The following is a 20,015-nucleotide window of genomic DNA, read 5'->3' as shown; positions in this document are numbered from 1 at the left end:
TGAGGGAGCACTTGTGGGTTTTGTTTCCTTTTTCTTTTGGGTCTGCATAAAAGCTTTCATGTCCCTTTGTGTCCAGCGAACTTCACATCCCCCCAACCCCCACACCACCACCTCTCCCCCCGCCACCCCATCTCCAGTGAGCTAAGCTGCCTCGCTCTTCTCAGCATCGCTGATGCTGGTCTCAGCTGGTCCCTTAACATCCCGACTCTGGCAATAAAATGGGCCGGGAGAGTCAGGGCTTCTCCACAAGATGTCCTTTTAGGAGACTCTCTTGGGAACAGCAGTAGGCAGAGAGCAGAGATAATTACATTTAAAGTTTGTTATTCATTTGTGTTCTTTTCTTCCTTTGTGGAGTTTTTCCCCCCAGAAGATGGGCCTGATAAACAGCAGAAAGCCTACAGAACCAATCAGCTGGAAAAGAAACGACAATAAAAGTCACACAGAATAAAGTCGTCTGTCAGCACCCACTTAAGTAAAACAGGTTTACAAGTTGCAGCAGAGAATTAACCGTTTGATTTGCCATAAGCCAAGAGGATTTTCAACGCTTAGAATGAGAAAGTTTTTTTATTTTACACTTAGTTCATATCTTAAACCACCCTCCTCCACCCCAAAGCAAGACCTAATTGCAGTATTTTCCCCATCAGGTCAAAGGTCTTCATGGGGTGGTCCGAATACGTGGTCCTCATGCTTTCTGGAAGGGTCTGTGGTTTGCAGCCTGAGAGTATGCTCTGTTGTACAAACCCCTCCATGTCATCTCTTCTAATTTGCGCACTTAATTGACAGCTTGTTAACAGTTCATTAGGAACACTGAAAAGCGTGTGGCAAAAGCAGATCTATCTAGTGGAGAGGATGTGGCCGCTTCTACTGAACCAATGTTTATTGAATTTCACCAGAAACAAAATAGCATGGCAAAAACAACCCACCGCCTCCTGTCTAAGCAAGAACTTTCTGTCCCTCCCTGCTAGACTCCTCAGGACGCCATGTCATCTTCTAGCTGGGGCTTTGTTCTGGCAGACTGGGAACCTGTGGGCCCGTGATGGGGACATACACAAAGCTTTCTGGGGGCCTAAGAGGGAGGCCTCGCCCATCTGTGAAGACAAATTGGCTGCTTTTAAAGGCTCCAGGGATAGCAGGGCACCTTGGATCTTCCTACCTCCCATTCACCATTCCTCTGGGTCTCGGCAGACTTTAAATACTGTCTTTGTGGAAGCTTCTGGCAGGCCAGTTATAATCCCGAATTCTTCCCTGTAATCCTCCTTGATCTTCCTGGGGGAAATTAATTGTCCTTTCATCTTCATGCCTCTATCACTTTACGTTGCCTCCTGTTAGATATTGTCACAATGAGCTGCTGCCACTTCTGTGTCCCCTCTTGCCCTGGACATCTGTGCACTTATGTTTTCTCCATCTCTGGATCCCCAGCACTGGGCCAGCCAGGGTTGACTTGTTGGAAAGATTGCTTTTAGGTTATATTTAAGTACTTCTACGTTCTCAACCCCTCTCCCTCACCACCACCACCGTCACCACCGGCTGCACCTCAGCCCAACCACCTAGAGTAGTTACGTTAGAATACATGGAACAGACTTCAGACCGAATCTCTGTGTTAAAACAGGCGGGCTTCTACAAAATAAATTCAATCTAATTTCACTGCATCAAATATGTACTGAGTGCCTACTGTGTTCCAGGACTTGGGTACACAGTGGAGAACAGAACAGACACAGTTCCTGCCCATATGGATGTCACCAATTATTAATTACAGTAATTGCTATAGATTATAAACATAGGTGGAACGTTCTATCTTTCAAATGGATGTGGTATTTTAAAGACCTCCGGAGCAGAAATATACCAAGGGATGCTCCAGTGTCAAGAATTATTCTTTTTTGAAGTGCATCCCTTGCTTCCTTATCCCTAAAGACCCTCTCCAAGTTCCACCACTTATGCACATGTGGCCCTCTTTGTCACCAGAAGGAGTTGGCACAGTAAGCTATGAGTTTAAGAAAAAAACTGAAGAGCCCTTTACATAAAGTTGACATCACACACTTCTTTCTCTTTTACTACACGTTGAAAGATGTGCCACCCTCATGCTTGACTAGATTTTATTTGTGTAATCTTAGGGTAATATTAATAGCTGATAGTCCTTGAGCTTTGTTCACAAAATCTTTCTGTACTGTTTAATTCTTATGAAGCATCTTTGTCTTAATATCCCTGGATTGCATTCAGGATTTCAATAGAGCAGTCTCAGGGATACTTCCCTCATCCAGGAAGGGGGACTTTGTTTTCTTAAAAACATTGTGCTGGGGAGATTTTTCTCCAGCCAGAGGAGTGCAGTGGTTATGACAGTTCTCTGGAGGGATCGAAATTAATTTTGTGTGACATAGTTGAAGCTACCAGAAAATTCACAATTCCCCAGTTGAATCCCCACACATCAGGCATGATAAAGTAACAGCGTTGGGCACGTCATGTTGATTGTGGTGGACATGTGTTGGGGACTCTCCCATATTTACCCCCAGCTTCTCACGCTGAGGGACTTGGATTTTTCCTTAAGGGACTGTACCATCCCTCCATTCTCTGCTATACAGTTTGGGTGGAATGAACCCTCTTCCTGCTCCTGGGATGGGCCCTGACTGGCCTAAGCCAGTTAGGAAAGCCAGCAATCACTTGCAGTGATTGGTTCCAGAATGGACATGTGACCTAGTTCTGGCCAATGGCAGAGGATGATTCTCAGATCTGTGGAAGCTGGAGAAGAGGCTCTTTTTTTCTTCCACTGGATATGAGATGAGCTACTGTTGAAGTCACTCTGAGACTTCAGGGTGGTTTCCTGGAGCTGCTAGAGACCAGTGTGTCACACCTGAAGCTTATGTCCACATGGAGGAATGCAGAATGGAGAGAGTGTGAAGTCAAGTCCTTGGTGAAACTGATGAAGCCTCACCTGAAGCTTACCTTCTCTGGGTCTTCTAGTTAGGTGGGCTGATAATATCCTTTGCTCACTGTTTACTTGAGTTAATTTGAGTTGGTTAGTCTGTCACTTGGAGCTGCAGAGTTTCTAACTGATAACTTTACCAATATCCAAAGTGTCTTATATACTAGAATCAACTGTACAGAGATCAATAATGGAATGGAATTTAGTCAGAGTCAAGAGTTGTGAAAGCCTTTGGGTAGGGTAGTTCAGCTCCCTATGTTTCAACGTGCTCTTTTTACACCTTGTTAAAAGTAGCTGTAGCAGGAACCCCAAGGAGGTGCTGTCTGGGATCAGGCAGTCTGGGTGCTATCTGTGCCAAGCAAGGGCACAGATACTTTGGCCACCTGATGTGAACAGCTGACTCATTGGAAAAGACCCTGAAGCTGGGAAAAACTGAAGGCAAAAGGAGGAGAAGGCAGCAGAGGATAAGATGGTTGGAGGTCATCACCGATCCAATGGACATGAACTTGGGCAAACTCTGGGAGATGGTGAGGGACAGGGAAGTCTGGTGTGCTGCAGTTCATGGGGTCACAAAGAGTCAGACACAACTTAGCAACTGAGCAACAGCCACAGGGACATTCATCCAGAAAATCCCTGGGCCACTGTCCTCCGGGTAAGGGAGAGGATGGATTCTGAGTCTGAACATCACTTTACACGGAGAGGTGGTTAGAGAGAACGGGAACATCTTCCAGCTCCACTGGACTATGAGCTTCTGCAGCTGCATTGTCCAGTACAGGGGCCAGTAGCTACCAGTGGCCATCAAGGAGTGTGGTTAGTCTGAATTGAGATGTGCTATAAGTGTTGACTCTACACATGGACATCACCAGATGGTCAATACTGAAATCAGATTGATTAAATTCTTTGTAGCTAAAGATGGAGAAGCTCTATAAAGTCAGCAAAAACAAGACCCAGAGCTGACTGTGGCTCAGATCATGAACTTCTTATTGCCAAATTCAGACTTAAATTGAAAAAAGTAGGGAAAACCACTAGACCATTCAGGTATAACCTAAATCAAATCCATTACGGTTATACAGTAGAAGTGACAAATAGATTCAAGGGATTAGATCTGATAGACACAGTGCCTGAAGAACTATGGACAGAGGTTCATCCAACACTGTACAAGTGGCTGTGATCAAAACCATCCCCAAGAAAAAGAAATGCAAAAGGGAAAAATGGTTGTCTGAATTGGCCTTACAAATAGCTGAGAAAATAAGGCAAGCAAAAGGCAAAGGAGAAAAGGAAAGATATTATTTGGAACTCTGAATGCAGAGTTCCAAAAAATAGCAAGAGGAGATAAGAAAGCATTCCTAAGTGATCAATGCAAAGAAATAGAGGAAAACAATAGAATGAGAGAGACTAGATATCTCTTTAAGAAAATTAGAGATACCAAGGGAATATTTCATGGAAAGATGGGCTCAATAAAGGACAGAAGCAGGATGGACCTAACAGAAGCAGAAGACATTAAGAAGAGGTGACAAGAATGCATAGAAGTACTATATAAGAAAGAGCTTAATGACCCAGATAACCACAATGGTGTGATCACTCACCTAGAGCCAGACATCTTGGAGTGCAAAGTCAAATGTGCCTTAGGAAGCATCACTACGAACAAAGCTAGTGGAAGTGATGGAATTCCAGCTGAACTATTTCAAATCCTAAAAGATGATGCTGTTAAAGTGCTGTACTCAATATGCCAACAAATTTGGAAAACTCAGCAGTGGCCACAGGACTGGAAAAGGTCAGTTTTCATTCCAATTCCAAAGAAAGGCAATGCCAAAGAACGTTCAAACTACTGCACAATTGCACTCATCTCACATGCTAGCAAAGTAATGCTCAAAATTCTCCAAGCCAGGCTTCAACAGTACGTGAACCAAGAACTTTCAGATGTTCAAGCTGGATTTAGAAACAGCAGAGGAACCAGAGATCAAATTGCCATCATCTGTTGGATCATAGAAAAAGCAAGAGAGTTCCAGAAAAACATTTACTTCTGCTTCACTGACTATGCTAAAGCCTTTGACTGTGTGGATCACAACAAAATGTGGAAAACTCTTAAAGAGATGAGAATGCCAGGCCATCTTACCTGCCTCCTGAGAAATCTATATGCAGGTCAAGAAGCAACAGTTAGAACCAAACTTTGATCAATGGACTGGTTCCAAATTGGGAAAGGAGTATGTCAAGGCTATATATTGTCACCCTGCTTATTTAACTTCTATGCAGAGTACATTATGCAAAATGCTGGCTAGATGAAGTACAAGCTAGAATCAAGATTGCTGGGAGAAATATCAATAACCTCAGATATGCAGATGACACCACCCTTATGGCAGAAAGTGAAGAGGAACTAAAAAGCCTCTTGATGAAAGTGAGAGAGGAGAGTGAAAAAGTTGGCTTAAAACTCAACATTCAGAAAACTAAGATCATGGCATCCAGTCTGATCACTTCATGGCAAATAGATGGGGAAACAATGGAAATAGTGACAAACTATTTTTTTGGGCTCCAAAATCACTGTAGATGGTGACTGCAGTCATTAAACTAAAAGACACTTGCTCCTTGGAAGAAAAACTATGACCAACCTAGACAGCATATTGAAAAACAGAGACATTACTTTGCCAACAAAGGTCCATCTAGTCAAGGCTATGGTTTTTCCAGTAGTCATGTATGGATGTGAGAGCTGGACTATAAAAAAAGCTGAGTACCAAAGAATTGATGCTTTTGAACCATGGTGTTGGAGAAGACTCTTACAAGTCCTTTGGACTGCAAGGAGATCAAACCAGTCAATTCTAGAGGAAATCAGTCCTGAATATTCATTAGAAGGACTGATGCTAAAGCTGAAACTTCAATACTTTGGCCACTAACCCTAACCCTAATTTTTTTTTTTTTTTTGGCCACTGGATGCAAAGAACTGACTCATTGGAAAAGACCCTGATGCTGGGAAAGATTGAAGGCAGGAGGAAAAAGGGACAACAGAGGATGAGATGGTTGGATGGCATCATCAACTTAATGGACATGAGTTTGAGCAAGCTCTGGGTGTTGATGATAGACATGGAAATCTGGTGTGCTGCAGTCCATGGGGTTGCAAAGAATCAGACATGACTGGGTGACTGAACTGACTGAACTGATAAATGTCAAATACATGTGGAATTTTGAGGAGGTAGTACCAAAAAAATGTTAAGTATTTCATTCATAATTGTTGATATTAATTACACGTTGAAATTTATAATATTTTTATATATTGGCTTATAAAAAGTATACTATTCACTTTAATTTCACCTGTTTCTTTGTACTTGTGGCTACTAATATGGAAAATTTAACCTTACCTACGTGGCTCATGGTATATTTCTTTTAGTGCATTTTTCCAGGAGAAACAACATTCCATTTTGTGTATGTCAGTGTTTGGCCCAGAGAGAGTTCTTCGTGCTGTTTTTAAGCAACTGACTCATGACCACAATCTGCCGCTGAGCCCCATCAGCAGACAGCCACACTCTGCGTTCCACTGTGTCTCTGGCCTTTGTGTAGGTATCGTATTCTAACCTGGTGGGGCCCCGAGTAAAGCCCAGGCTGGGAGTCAAAGGCTAAGTCACCCCTGTGAAGCAGATGACCACTCTAGAGCTCAGGAGAGAGGGAGCTGCAGACTGCAAAGGGGTCTGGAGGAAGCTGGAGGAGGGAGTCCTGTCTGTCCCCGACCTCCCCTTTTGGAGCTAGACAAAGCGGGTTCCAGGTATGCCTAAGGACATTGATGGAGTGGGAACAGGGAATGTGGCTTTGGCCACATGGAGCTGGATGGATGCAGGTGGGGAAGGGGTCTTCAGGGACCCAGCGGGTGATGAAAGAGCTCAGCTGCACAGTCCACATCATCTCTATGTGTTACTCTGTGGGTGTCCTTTAAGCAAAGCCTGATTGTGTCACTGTCTGGACTTTGTTGAGTGGGGCCCACTGGTCCGGGGTGGGTTGAGTCCAGGTTATAGTAACAGAGCTGACTGAGATGTCCCAGGAGAAGGAGAAGCCTGAGACCCGCTGCCCCTCCACATGCAGAGGAACAATCCTGGTTGAGATCAAAATGGCAGTTGAGCAGTGGTAGGTGCTTTGCTTTTGGGTTTTCCGAACCTGCCTACCTTTTAAAGTTGGTGTAGATAGATGAGTGACCCAAGTCATTGCGTGATCCTGGGAGCCATGAAGCTAAGGAGTTCCCCATTTTGAACTCCCCGTAGAAGGATCAGATTTTAATCCTTTCCCTGGCTTCTCCATTAACCCCGAAAGAGCGCAAGTGGCTTGATGACACAGGAGTTACCCTTCAGGGAAAAATGATTTGGATGGTGTTACTGATTTTTCTCAAGGTCTTATATTTTTTCAGATCGCCAACGTGGCCATTCTCACCATTTTTCACAGTGCGGGGCTGGGGAATGATTGGTTTTAGTTGTTGTGGACTCTAGGGAAATCAGTACCAGCTATTTATTTTAAAAATATTTTGCAAGATTAGATGTTTGCTGAAAATTATTCATCAAGTAAACAATTCAGCAGAGCTTGTTAGGAACATCAGTATGATGGCTGCACTGAATGGCACCAGAAACTCTGGAAATTCTGGGTAAGAGCCTGGTGTTTACTCTGCAAGGAGAGCTGTTGAAACTTGCAGCTTTCAGGTTCACTGGTGCATTCACTGAATCAAGATCTTTAAGGGTAACACTAAGAAAGATTGACAGTTTAATAAGGAGTTGGCATTGATTCTCGAGATCAAATCAAGCACTGCTGTCATTTTTTTATCCATGCCAAAAGACCTAAAATCAGCCCTGCGTCCCAAATTCACTTTAGAGGTCTACTCTTCTCTTGCCAAAGATTGTTCATCTTCCTTGATTTGGTGTTTTAGCCTCTGTCCTTTTCTCATTCAGCTGTCAGGTTTTTTTGGGTTTTTTTTTTTTTTGCTTTAAAACTGGGTGAACACACTTCCATTTCCACTGAATCCCATTGAGACATCTCAACGACATCACTTTCTGGAATAAATGACCTTGTTTCCTGATCTTTGACTTGCAGCCTCAGAATCTCAACTTACTTCTAAATTGATATTGTCTTGATCCTATCCTAACACTCTCTTCTCCTTGGAGTATACGGTCTGGTGCTACGCCTAGCACCTCTAAAAGAAATTCCCTTGCTTTCTAGTCTTGGTTGCTTATTAGTGCTTGTTTATTTCTTAAATAGGAAGTGTCACGCATACCGTCCAGAATGAAGGAATTGGTAACCTTGATCAGTTTTTAGCTGCAGCCCAAGAATTTCAGCACTCAAAAAAATTATTGCATTATTTTCTGTCTATAACTCTTCATAGTTTCTATTTGTCAGCACTAATAACATGTGGCTAGAATTGGAAAATGTTTACTCTGTGAAGAGTCTCAATTTTTTACTCATATTTGTCCATGATGTTATTCCCATCTTCCCTAAACCTCGCTTAAATTGTTTAGGCATTATCCAACGACATGTATTAATTTTTGAGAACTATGGTTGGGAATGAATCCTGGGCTTTTCTTAGTGAGTCTTTTCACGTATGCTCTTAAGTGAGAATGGTATGGGCATATTCAAATACTTAGCTGTCTGGTATAATGGAATTGACCAGACTCCACATCTACTCAGTTATCAGTTACATGACTGAACTTAAAACTGGTTTCTTTGTCTCTCTGAGCCTGTTTCCACAGCTACTAAATAAGGGTAACAGTATTTAGCTTATAGAATTATTCTGAGGTTTATGTTAGCTTTGTACTAACATGTGGGAAAAGTAAGGTCAGCAAAATTAGATCTTTTCACCCAGTTTCTTAACACGGTATTCATAGGAAACTCTAAGATAAAATTTATTTACATAGTGATAAAAAAGACTCCAGATAGCCTTTAGAGAAATAATTTGTGAAATCTGCAAACTTTTGATTACTGAGTTGAGAAAAAGTGAAAAAGAGGCAGAAATTTTAGATATTTTTATGGAGTTTGCAGAACATTTTGGATTGAGCTGTGCATAAATTAAAATTTTAAATCAGAGTAAAATTAGAAATGGAAATTTTAGGAAATTTTCAAATGTTTAGGCAGAAGCCAAACGATATAACATTTGGCAAGTTTGAAAATTTTAGAAGACCTATGCTTACTCAAAAGTGGTCAGAATCACTGCTTGGGAATGCCAAGGTTCATTTCAAATTTTCATTGCATATAAAACAAGGACTAACAAAGTGTTTATAACACGTGCTTATTTTAACAGAAGAAAGACTATATCGAACCATCTTTTACTGTAGTATCTGCCTAGATCGTACAAGGAGCATCACCCACCGACCCTGTTACCTGTGGTACCAGCTGCTCTCCACGTGGTATCTGTCTGTAGTATGATAAGGTCAAGGCTACCAAGCCCTGGTTGTGAAGGGATTAGGAAGAACTGGCATTTTGTGATCCTTGGTGTGGGGCTTGGATGCTGAAGAAGTTTTATCCATTTTACCCAGGGGCAGTTTTTGTGGGGCTTGAAGTTTATGCATTTGGGAGAACTCATTTATAAGAAAAAGGATCAGAAAATTAAGTCCGTGGTCTTGAAAGAGGCCCCAGTGAGTGAAGGGCCCTGAAGCTCAGGCTTCAGTAACCCCACATCAGTTCGCCCCTTCTCCAGATCAGCATGAAACGTGTAGGGAGCTGAAATCCTAGAGATTGTTGAAAAGTTGAGTTTAAAGCTGGGAATGGTTGATTGTCCTCATCTCCAGTCGCTGAGCAGTTGTCAGGAAACTAGGAATTGCAAAAGATGATTTCGAGAATGGACACCAAAGGTGTTTTCTAATTATAATTTGTGTTTCATTATACTGCAAAATGTCAGTGCTAAAATCATTTTTAAGGTGATAGACTTGCCGAGATTTACCACATAATTTGTTTTCTATGCTTAATTTATCACACTACTATAGATGCATTTGAGTGTCATATGTTGTCTTTCAAAATAATTTGCAAACTATGTGTGACACAGTAGAGTATTTCACTAGAGATTGTGATTTCAGGGCTCATTGTGATTTCTAAACTACTGGCAATGTTTTTTGTAAAAGGTGGAACAGAATTGTTCCTGTGAGTTCTGATAAACATCAGAAGGATGATTTTTAAAATTTCTATTCAGACCTAGAGTTAGGGGTTTAATATTTGCCTATTCTAAACCTCATGCTTAGATTGGTGTGTCAACTATCCTTGAGGTCTTTGAACTATTTTAACAATTTAAATGGTGTATTTCCCTTGTCAAACATCCTTTGAATATAATCATACATGAATTCTGGAGTTTGATGATTCAGGTTTATTTTGAACACCCACATGGGATTTTAGAAATAACATACACTTTCTTCTTCTTAATGTTTTCTTGTTGGAACACTTGCTAAATGCCCTGAAACAGTTAATTTGGCCCTCAGGGCAGCACCAGGCAGTGGTTTCAAAACTACAAACTAGGTTGCCCCCTTGTTCTTTTCCTTTGGCATCTTTCCCTTTGATCCTTGTCTGGATTCCATGGAACAGTGGCTTGCTCTGAATACCACCCCCCTCCCCGACTCCTGTTTGCCTCACAGGCTGCCTGCATACAACCATTGTAATGTACAATTAGCACTGAAGCACATGCAGATAATAAGAGAATCATCATAAAAGCACTAAACAGAGCAAATAACATTTCAGGCTGGATTTAATCCCAAATACCTGGCACTCTGAATCAGTGAGGTACAGAAACCCAGAAGCCAAGGAAGATAACACTCTGGTTAGCCATGGAGAATTGGAATTGTATATAAGATACATACACACACACACACACACACACACACACACAACCACCATGGTTGAATTTGGACATTAATCAGGACTGCATGCAGAGTGAGTAAATATTGTAAATTTAAAGCTAAAACGGGCTGGGATAAAAAGGTAAGCCTTTTAGGTTAAATGTAGCATTAAAATGGTTCTTCTGGCCTAAGGATACAAGAGAGACATTGAGATTATCTGGGAAGAATGAAGCCTTCATGTGGTTAGGACCCTGGGGTCTTGGATAGGACTTTAAACCAGGGTCCTAAGATACCATCTTGACCTTAGTCTGCCTGTTTACATCTCTGCACATCCATTTCCTCTGTAGGAAATGCAAATAAAGATACTGGCTTGCATTGCTGAGCAACTTCTATTAATACTCAGCATCCTGGGATGATCGTTCTTGAAGAATCAGAACCCACCAGGAGGTGTTTCCTTGGGGGAGTGGCTATTGCTGCTCTGCTAACTAATGAGTTCCTTTTAATTATCATAATAGCTAATAATTAAGTCCTTACTTGGAAGTGGGACAGAAAAGGTAAGAAAGTTCCCCAGTTCACAGGGCAGCACAGAGACTGGACCTGAACCTGTTTGTCCTGATTTGAGGGTGCTCTGTTCCTGGAGCTCCCCAGCCAGGCCTGCTCCTTCCCTTTGGTCACAGGAAGGTGTCTTTGATCAGACCCTGGAGCCCCCTTGAAGAGTTCTGTTTTTCAGCCGCTCCCTCCCTTGTTCAGGCTAAGAGTTGGAGATGTGTGATAAGCCTGGGCTTGGGGATGCGATGGTTGGAAAGAGCAGGGACAATTCTATGTGCTTACAGGAAAGAGCCGCATTTCTTCAAGTAAACCCAAGCACCTTGTTTTCCTGGAGATCCGGGGACACTAAAGAATGTGCAAGGTGGCACTGGGGGCCAATACATAATAAATAGATCTTAGCCTTTCTCATTTTTTGGGTACACTTTCTAAGGCAGCGTGCAGAGCTGAGAGCTGATGATTTATTTATTACATTTTCCAGATGGAATAGCAGCCTAAGGGATGACTCTACCTAAAATAGACACCGAAAATGCAGAGATGCTCAAGACCCAGTAACCGACCTGAATACGTTCATCGTTGCAGCTAAACTGGAAAAGGCTGTTCCTTTTCCAAAAGGCTGGTGTTATACTATGGAGAACATAGTTCTGTATGAACAATCGCCAGCCTCAGGACTTTAATTTTTACAGAATTCATTCACAAAGCTGGATGATATGAATGACCTACTACTGCATTTATATCAGAGTTAATTTTTAACAGAGCTCATTAAGAGTGAAATGAGGATGGAGTCCTTTATTTTGGTAGAGAAACTGTTTGAAATTGTGCATGATATTGATACCTTACATGCACAGAGAGGCATTTTTGCCCATTAACAATTTCTAACCTATAGCTGGACCTGACTTTAGCGCACGATGTTTTTACACCCAAAGTAAATGGAGCAATTTTGCAAAGCTTAAGTGTGTGTGTATATTTGTGTTTGCATCCTTTCTAATCTCCTAATAAAGCTTCGGAACTTCAGAAAACAAATCACCGGCTTCCAAAGGTTTCTGGAAGTTATTATTTTTGTTTTAGCAACATGAAGATTGCTAATCCTCCAACACATCACATTGTGTGTGTTTTTGTTCCCTCATGACATTAGGGTATTAGTCTTCAGTACAATATATACTTATTACCTCTTTTTCCAGTTTTTGTGGTGTGTATTTTAATAGCAGAAGCGGATTTGCTGATGATTAAGAAGGAAAATAGAGGGAGAAAAGTTCTTATTACATAAAATGATACTCTGCTTGCATAAAGAGGATTCTCTGGCACTTAATCAGAAAAAAAACAAAGAGGAGGTAAATGTCCTAGATGTTTATAGGTTAAACATCCCATAAGTGTCTCAAAAATCAGCCCTTCCTGGCAGTCTCAAGGTGGCTAATTGCTGAAGCATCGAAACCGTTTGAGCAACTTCATTTTCCCCAGGGATTGACACTCACAACGGGATAATGCTTACCTTGATAGAAGTGTCACAGTGGGGACTCAGGGTAATTTGCTGATATGATATCAAAAATAGCATTAAGGTAATTACATTTTTCACTTGTAATATTTCACAGGTAATAATACAGTTGAAAATTGCACCCTTCTTTTTTTTTTTTGGTACCCTGGTCATTTAAAACTTTTTGTTTTAATGGAGCTACAGTGAAGCTGATATATTTGATGGGTTGTTTCTTAAATGTGCACTCAATTTATAATTGCATAAATGCCGTCATTAGTTCAACCATTTGACCAGGGTTAAAAGATTGAGTAGTAAATGGGAATTGTTTCAAAAGGTGTCTTTTTAATTGTAGCAGCAGAGAAATGATAAGAACTTCCTTTGCCAAGGGCAGCTGGTTATAGTAGAAACCCTGCCCTAAGAGGTCAAAGACAGGAGGTCCAGGCTCCTTTCCCGTACTCATGCTGTGTGACCTCATGCAAATTATTGAACCCCTCTGAGCAACTCCTTCAAAGAGCGGTGCTGGATGGACTGATCTTTTGCAGACCATCGCAGTGTTAATATCTATGAATCCAGAAAGAATTTAAAATTTGTAATATTTATTTATTTAGGAAAACATTTTCCGGGTTATTTTTTTAAATCCTGGATTTTATTTCACCACAGGGATACATTTTCTTTTTGTCTAGGGAACATCATAGCCCTTTGAAAATCAGGATTCACACAATTTTCTTTGGACTATTGAAAATTTGGCAGTGACTTCCGGTAAAAAAAATTACTGATTTAACCTCACCGAAGAAACCCTCATCCTTCTGTTATTCTAGGTGGGCCTGATGAGGAGTTTCAAAGGCTGCCACTTTCTCAAATCATGCATGTCACAACTTTCTCATCATTCATTCATTTGGCAAAACTTCATTGGGCAAATCTTCATTGACCAACTCTTATTCATGGCCACCACTGTGTTAGGCTCTGAGCATGTAACAGTGAACAAGATCCAGCCCCTGCCCTCCTGCAGCTTAATCACAACAGGATATTTTTAACTACAAGAAACCTACTCAATAAAACCAATGAAGGGAGTTTATTAGAAGGACACTACGATACCTACTACTAGCCTAGGGCAGGAAGTAGAGCTGGGTGGTATAGAAACTGGAACAAAGTGATAGTGTTCAGGACCCAGGCAGCTTCTCTGTCCATCTCTTTCTTTCTCTCTGGGGCTGAATATCTCTCATCACTATGGCCATTACCTCTGTTCTTATCATTGCCAGCCGTCTTCTCTACACACTCATCTATTTACACACCAGACACACTGCTAGCCTATGTGACAATTGTGCTGATTAGGAGAAGGAGCCCCTTCCAGGGCACAGCATGGCATGCTGGGTTTCAGTGCTCACTTGCCTCTCAGTTGGGTGTCCTTGTACATGATGACCCTGCTTGCACACAGCCTTATCCTGGCAAAACCCCAATGGTGTCTTCAGTTCCCAATTCCATGTGACCTTATAGCCAAGCTCCCCACAGGTAAATGATCATGTCTCTCTGGCCCCAATCCAGTTTCTCATAAAGAAGTTAGTGGGGCCAAGCGTCCATTCATCATCCAATCGAATGTGTCTTGGGTGGGTGAGAAGCAGACCCATGATGAACCAGGCTGTGGGAGGAGATGCTGTAAATCTGTAGGAGACATGCCTCTGCCTGGGCTGGGGCATTCCATAGAGGATGCTTGGCATGTGAGTCAGATGGAACTGTGTGGGATGTTACATGTAGCAGTCCTGGTCTTAACACCTAAGACCTTATGCTTACACCTTACACCTACACCTTACACTTACACAGACCCAGTAAGTTTGGGAGAACAAGATGTTGGCTGATGAAGATAGCTGTGCTCCATCTCATGTCAGAGAACTTTAGGATATGAAGTTAGAAGAGGCAAAAAAAGATCATTATACAATGATGAAGAGGTCAGTCCTTTCCAAGTGCAACTCCTATATCTCATTTGAGACTGAGATGTGTACCTTGGGCATTTTGTAGCTGTCTTCTTGCTGTATGTTGTAGTTCTCACTGGGTCACTGAGACACATGGAAGCAAGAATATAAGTCACAGGGGAAGGAACCTGTGTTTGTTGAAAGGCAACTCCCAGAAATCTCTACCAGAACCCCCAGTGTCCTGTGTAGGAAAGGCTCCTATGAAAGGCGCAGGCATTCATTGAGGTTTTTAGATGATCTTTTTAAAGGCCTATTTTAGCTGCTGAAAAGTAGCTAAGAAGATTCCATCTAGGAAATGTTATCTCATTATACTGTGGGTTGTATCAGAGCATATCACAAGATATCTGACATTTTTGTTGAAAAAAAAAACTTTAAAAAGGACCAAGAAACGGTGGATTCATATAGACTTGCTCCACCAGAAAGTTGGCCTGGATTAAGATAGCTCAGTGAGTTCATTCTTTGGGCCAGTATCTCTGTTTCAAATGTGTAATAATGAGAGACTAAATATTAAAGTAGAAAACTGAAAAGATATAAAAGGCCTGGCTCAGAAATGAGCTAAATGGGCAAGAAATGCAAAATAAATTCTGGGGCCTGTTGACTCTGAGTCTGGAAGTCAACCAAGATGAGTTGAAGGTCCACGTCTGAGGGGTAAAAAAAGTTACCAGCACTCCCGCAGCCACACTGACTGCTGCTTAAAGCTGGGGGCTGACACTATTAACTCTACCAATCTGATAATTCTTTGCAGTGGGGTTGTTCTATCTCTTGTGGGATGTTTGGCAACATCTCTGGCCTTTGCCCACTCGCTGTTTAGTCACTAAGTCGTGTCTGACTCTTGCGACCCCATGGACTGTGGCCTGCCAGGCTCCTCTGTCCGTGGGATTTTCCAAGCAAGAATACTGGAGTGGGTTGCCGTTTCCTTCTCCAGGAGATGTTCCTGATCCAGGAATCGAACCCGGGTCTCCTGCATTGCAGGCAAATTCTTTACCAACTGAATTATGAGGAAAGCCCCTTTACCCACTAGATGTCAGTAATAGTAACCACCTCCTTCAAGCTGTGACAGCCAACTATGTCTCCAGACATTCCCAAGTGTCTCCTAGGGGAAAAAGTAAGTCAGCCCTCATTGAGAACCACGAGGTTATAAAAATGATAGAAATTGAAGAACAAAACCCCTCCAGAGTTAGGAATTTAACCAAGTTGCCTATTGTCTCATGACTGGATCTTTGTTTTCCCAGTAATACATGGAAATGGGTGCCCTGAAACGCCTTTAAAAGATCTGACTGGGAGTAACCTGCATGGAGGTAATTGTAAGCTCTTAGACAAGAGAAACTGAACGAGCAATGAGAGGCAAAACAAACCAATAAATAAGACAAAAACTAATTACAAATCTTGGAAATAAAAAATACACTCACTGAACCAAAAAAAAAAAAAAGTATAAGATAAACTCTAGATTATACACAATTGAATAAAGAATTAGTGAATTGAAAGATAGCACTGAGAAAATGATTCAGAATATGGTACTGATGGGAAGGATATTTTAATAAAACAATAAAATTTTTTAAAAGTTAAGAGACATAGAGGATAGATCAAGGACTATAGCACTAAAAATGGCAGAAATCAGAAAAAGAGAGGAAATAAGCCAAGAAAAACAGATTAGCCATCAGAAGAAAACAAAATATGAAGGCAGAAACAATTCATAAATGTAACTATCCCACTACATAAGAGACTATCAGATTGGATAAAAATGAAATTAAAAATAAAACACCTCAAAATCCAGCTAGATTTTGGTCCCTAGTTTTAAAGAACCATCATAAACTGCATTGGGAGGGAAGGACTTTCAGATTATTCCTCTGCTCTAGTTAATGTCCAGTTCTGCAAAAGATTTAATATCTTGTCATTAGATAAATTCATCTAATCCCTTCCTTAAACTGATAGCTCAAAAGTGAAAAAACTGGATTAGTAAACACCTAGATAGCATATTCAAAAGTAGAGACATTACTTTGCCAACAAAGGTCCGTCTAGTCAAGGCTATGGTTTTTCCTGTGGTCATGTATGGATATGAGAGTTGGACTGTGAAGAAGGCTGAGTGCTGAAGAATTGATGCTTTTGAACTGTGGTGTTGGAGAAGACTCTTGAAAGTCCCTTGGACTGCAAGGAGATCCAACCAGTCCATTCTGAAGGAGATCAGCCTTGGGATTTCTTTGGAAGGAATGATGCTAAAGCTGAAACTCCAGTACTTTGGCCTCCTCATGCGAAGAGTTGACTCATTGGAAAAGACTCTGATGCTGGGAGGGATTGGGGGCAGGAGGAGAAGGGGACTACAGAGGATGAGATGGCTGGATGGCATCACTGACTCGATGGACGTGAGTCTAGGTGAACTCCAGGAGTTGGTGATGGACAGGGAGGCCTGGCGTGCTGCGATTCATGGGGTCGCAAAGAGTCGGACATGACTGAGAGACTGAATTGAACTGAACTGAAGCTCTTTTCAGGTCTAAAGTTCCAAGACTTGAGGCTTTTCCTGATATGACATCTTTGTGGGCAGAGCTTTGTGCTGGCATTCTGGAGAATCAAGGAAATTGGATACTACTGTCCCCATACGGAGGCTGGTCTTGTCACTTGGCCATTTAACATTTCGTTTGCAGGCTCAGTTTTCACATTGTCACTGTCCTATGTTAAGGAGCCTTTTGCAGATGGACAGATGCTTGTTATTAGCATACGCTTATAGGCAGCTTGGAGATTGACCTGTGAGAAGCAGGAGAGGGCTTTTTACTCCTAATATGTTATGAAAGTTTGATCACAGTGGGAATTTTCTGTCATGGGTGATTAGTATCAGCTCAGATTAATATTCACTTTCCCTAATTCAGTATGAAAAGTGCCACGATAAGAACACTTTGCTAGGAGATAGAGAGAGAATGCAGAATGATGGCACTCACACAGTCCACGGTCTCCTTTTTGAAAGACGAGCAGCTTCTCCAAACCCTTGGTTTTTCTTTTCCATAATGGCTTATCCGCCTTTTTTTTATTACTAGATATTCCCTTTAGCTTTGTTGAGATATATTTGGCATATAACATTGTGTAACTTTAAGGTGTACAACACAATTATTTGATATATGTATGTACTAACAAAAAGGTTAGTTAACACATCCACCACCTCACTTAGTTACAATTATATCTGTGATGAGAACTTTCAAGATCTACACTCTTAGCAACTTTTCAATATATATTGAGAGCACTGTAAACTGTAGTCACCATGCTGTATATTCCATCCCAGAATGTATTCATCTTGTAACTGGAGGTTTGTACCCTTTGACCACTCCCACAAACTCCTGCTTCCTGCTCTCTCCTTGCAACCATCAGGTTAGTCTCAGTTTATATGAGTTCAATTTTTTCATATTCACATATAAGTGAGATCATATAGTATCCATTTTTCTCTGACTTATTTCACATAGCATTATGCCCTGAAGGTCCATCCATGTTGTCAAAATGGCAAGATTTCCTCATTTTCATGGCTGAATAATATTCTATTTCATATATACACCACAACTTCTTTATCCGTTCATCTGTTGATAGACACAAATTGTTTCCATATCTTGACTATTGTAAGTAGTGCTGCAATGAACATGGGGTACATATGTCTTTTCAAGTGAGTGTTTTCATTTCCTTTGGATAAATACCCAGAAGTGGAATTTCTGGATCACAGACTAGTTCTGTTTAAAAAATTTTAAGGAACTTCATATAGTTTTCCATAACTGATGCACCAGTTTTCATTCCCACTAATAGTTCCCTTTTCCCACATCCTCACAGCACTTGTTATTTCTTGCCTTTTTTATAATAGCCATTCTAACAAGTGTGATGTGGTATCTCACTGTGGTTTTGATTTTCATTTTGCTAGCGATGAGTGATGCTGAGAACCTTTTCATATAGACCATCTGTATGTCTTCTCTGAAAAAATGTCTGTTCAGATTCTCTGCCTTTTTTAATTGATTTTAATTTTTTTTTGGCTATTGAGTTAATCTTTGATATTAACCTTTTATTAGATATTTGGGTTGCAAATATTTTCTCCTATTCCCTAGATCACCTTTTCATTTTGTCAATGATTTCCTTTGCTGCACAGAAGCTTTTTAGTTTGGTGTAGTCCCCATGTTTATTTTTATTTTGTTGCTTGCATTTTTGATGTCATATCCATGAAGCTTTATTCATAATGTTCTTCTAAAAGTTTTATTGTTTCAAGTCTTACATGTAAATCTTTAATCTATTTTGTATTAATTTTTGTGAGTGGTGTGAGGGAGGAATCCAGTGTTTCATTATTTTGCATGTAAACATCCCATTTTCCCAGTACTATTTATTGAAGAGAATATCTTTGCTCCATTGAGTATTCTTGGTTCCCTTGTCAAATATTAGTTGGCTGTATGTGCGTAGGTATATTTTTGTCTATTTGATTCTGTTCCATTGGTCTCATGTTTGTTTTTATGCCAGTATCATACTGTTTTAATTATTAGAATTTTGTAATATAGTTTGAAATTAGTAAGTGAGATGCCTTCAGATCTGTTCTTTCTCAAGATTGTTTTGGCTGTTCAGAGTCTTTTGTGGTTCTGTACAAATTTTAGGATTGCTTGCATTATTACTGTGAAAATGCCATTGAAATTTTGATAAGGATTGCATTGAATCTGTATGTGGCTTTGGGTAGTATGGATTTTGTAACAATATTAACTCTTTCAGTCCATGAACACAGGATATTTTTCCATTTATTTGTGTCCTTTTCAGTTTCTTTCATCAGTGTTTTATAGTTTTTAGTGCATAGATCTTTCACCTCCTTCATTAAATTTATCCAAAGTATTTTGCTATTGTTGATGCTATAGTAAATGAAATCACTTTCCTTATTTTTGTGCAGAGCACTGTTAGTGCATAGAAACACAACTGATTTTGAACATTGATTTTTCTATCTTGCAACCTTACTGGATTCCTTTATTAGTTCTAATTTATGTTGTTACTCTTTCCTGTTTTTTTCCTTCTTTTCTACTAATATTTCATTTATTTTTACTCTAATCTTCATTTTTTCCTTCTTTTTGATAACATTGAGCTTAGTTTGTTCTTATTCTTCTAGTTCCTGAAAATATAAATTTAGGTAGTTTATTTGAGATCTCTTTTTATTCAAACTTTCCTCTTAGAACTATTTTGCTGTATCTCATAAATTTTGATATATTATGTTTGTATTTCATTTGTCTCAAGATATTTTAAAGTTTTCCTTTCGATTTCTGTTTTGATTCCTTGGTTGTTGGAGAGTATGTTTTTAAAATCCATGTATTTGTGAATTTTCTTGATTTCTAGTTTCATAA

At 40.5% G+C, this 20,015-nt stretch overlaps 1 protein-coding gene across 4 annotated transcripts in view; it reads left to right on the top strand.

Moving 5' to 3' along the window:
* LOC133226928 (uncharacterized) overlaps nucleotides 1-20,015 on the top strand; it is a 194,341-nt gene that overhangs the window by 141,850 nt on the left and 32,476 nt on the right. The window contains exon 3 of one of the 4 annotated variants that reach the window (XM_061381045.1): nucleotides 6,297-6,462. The exons of the other annotated variants lie outside the window; for them this stretch is intronic. Within the exon in view, the coding sequence (XP_061237029.1) occupies nucleotides 6,297-6,462 (166 nt within the window). The remainder of the gene's footprint in view (nucleotides 1-6,296; nucleotides 6,463-20,015) is intronic. 4 annotated transcript variants of the gene reach the window in all.

Source organism: Bos javanicus, chromosome 15 (assembly GCF_032452875.1).
Source record: "Bos javanicus breed banteng chromosome 15, ARS-OSU_banteng_1.0, whole genome shotgun sequence".
NCBI classification, from domain to species: domain Eukaryota; kingdom Metazoa; phylum Chordata; class Mammalia; order Artiodactyla; family Bovidae; genus Bos; species Bos javanicus.
Note: the sequence above shows the minus strand (reverse complement) of the source record. Positions and strands in the feature narration are given on the sequence as shown.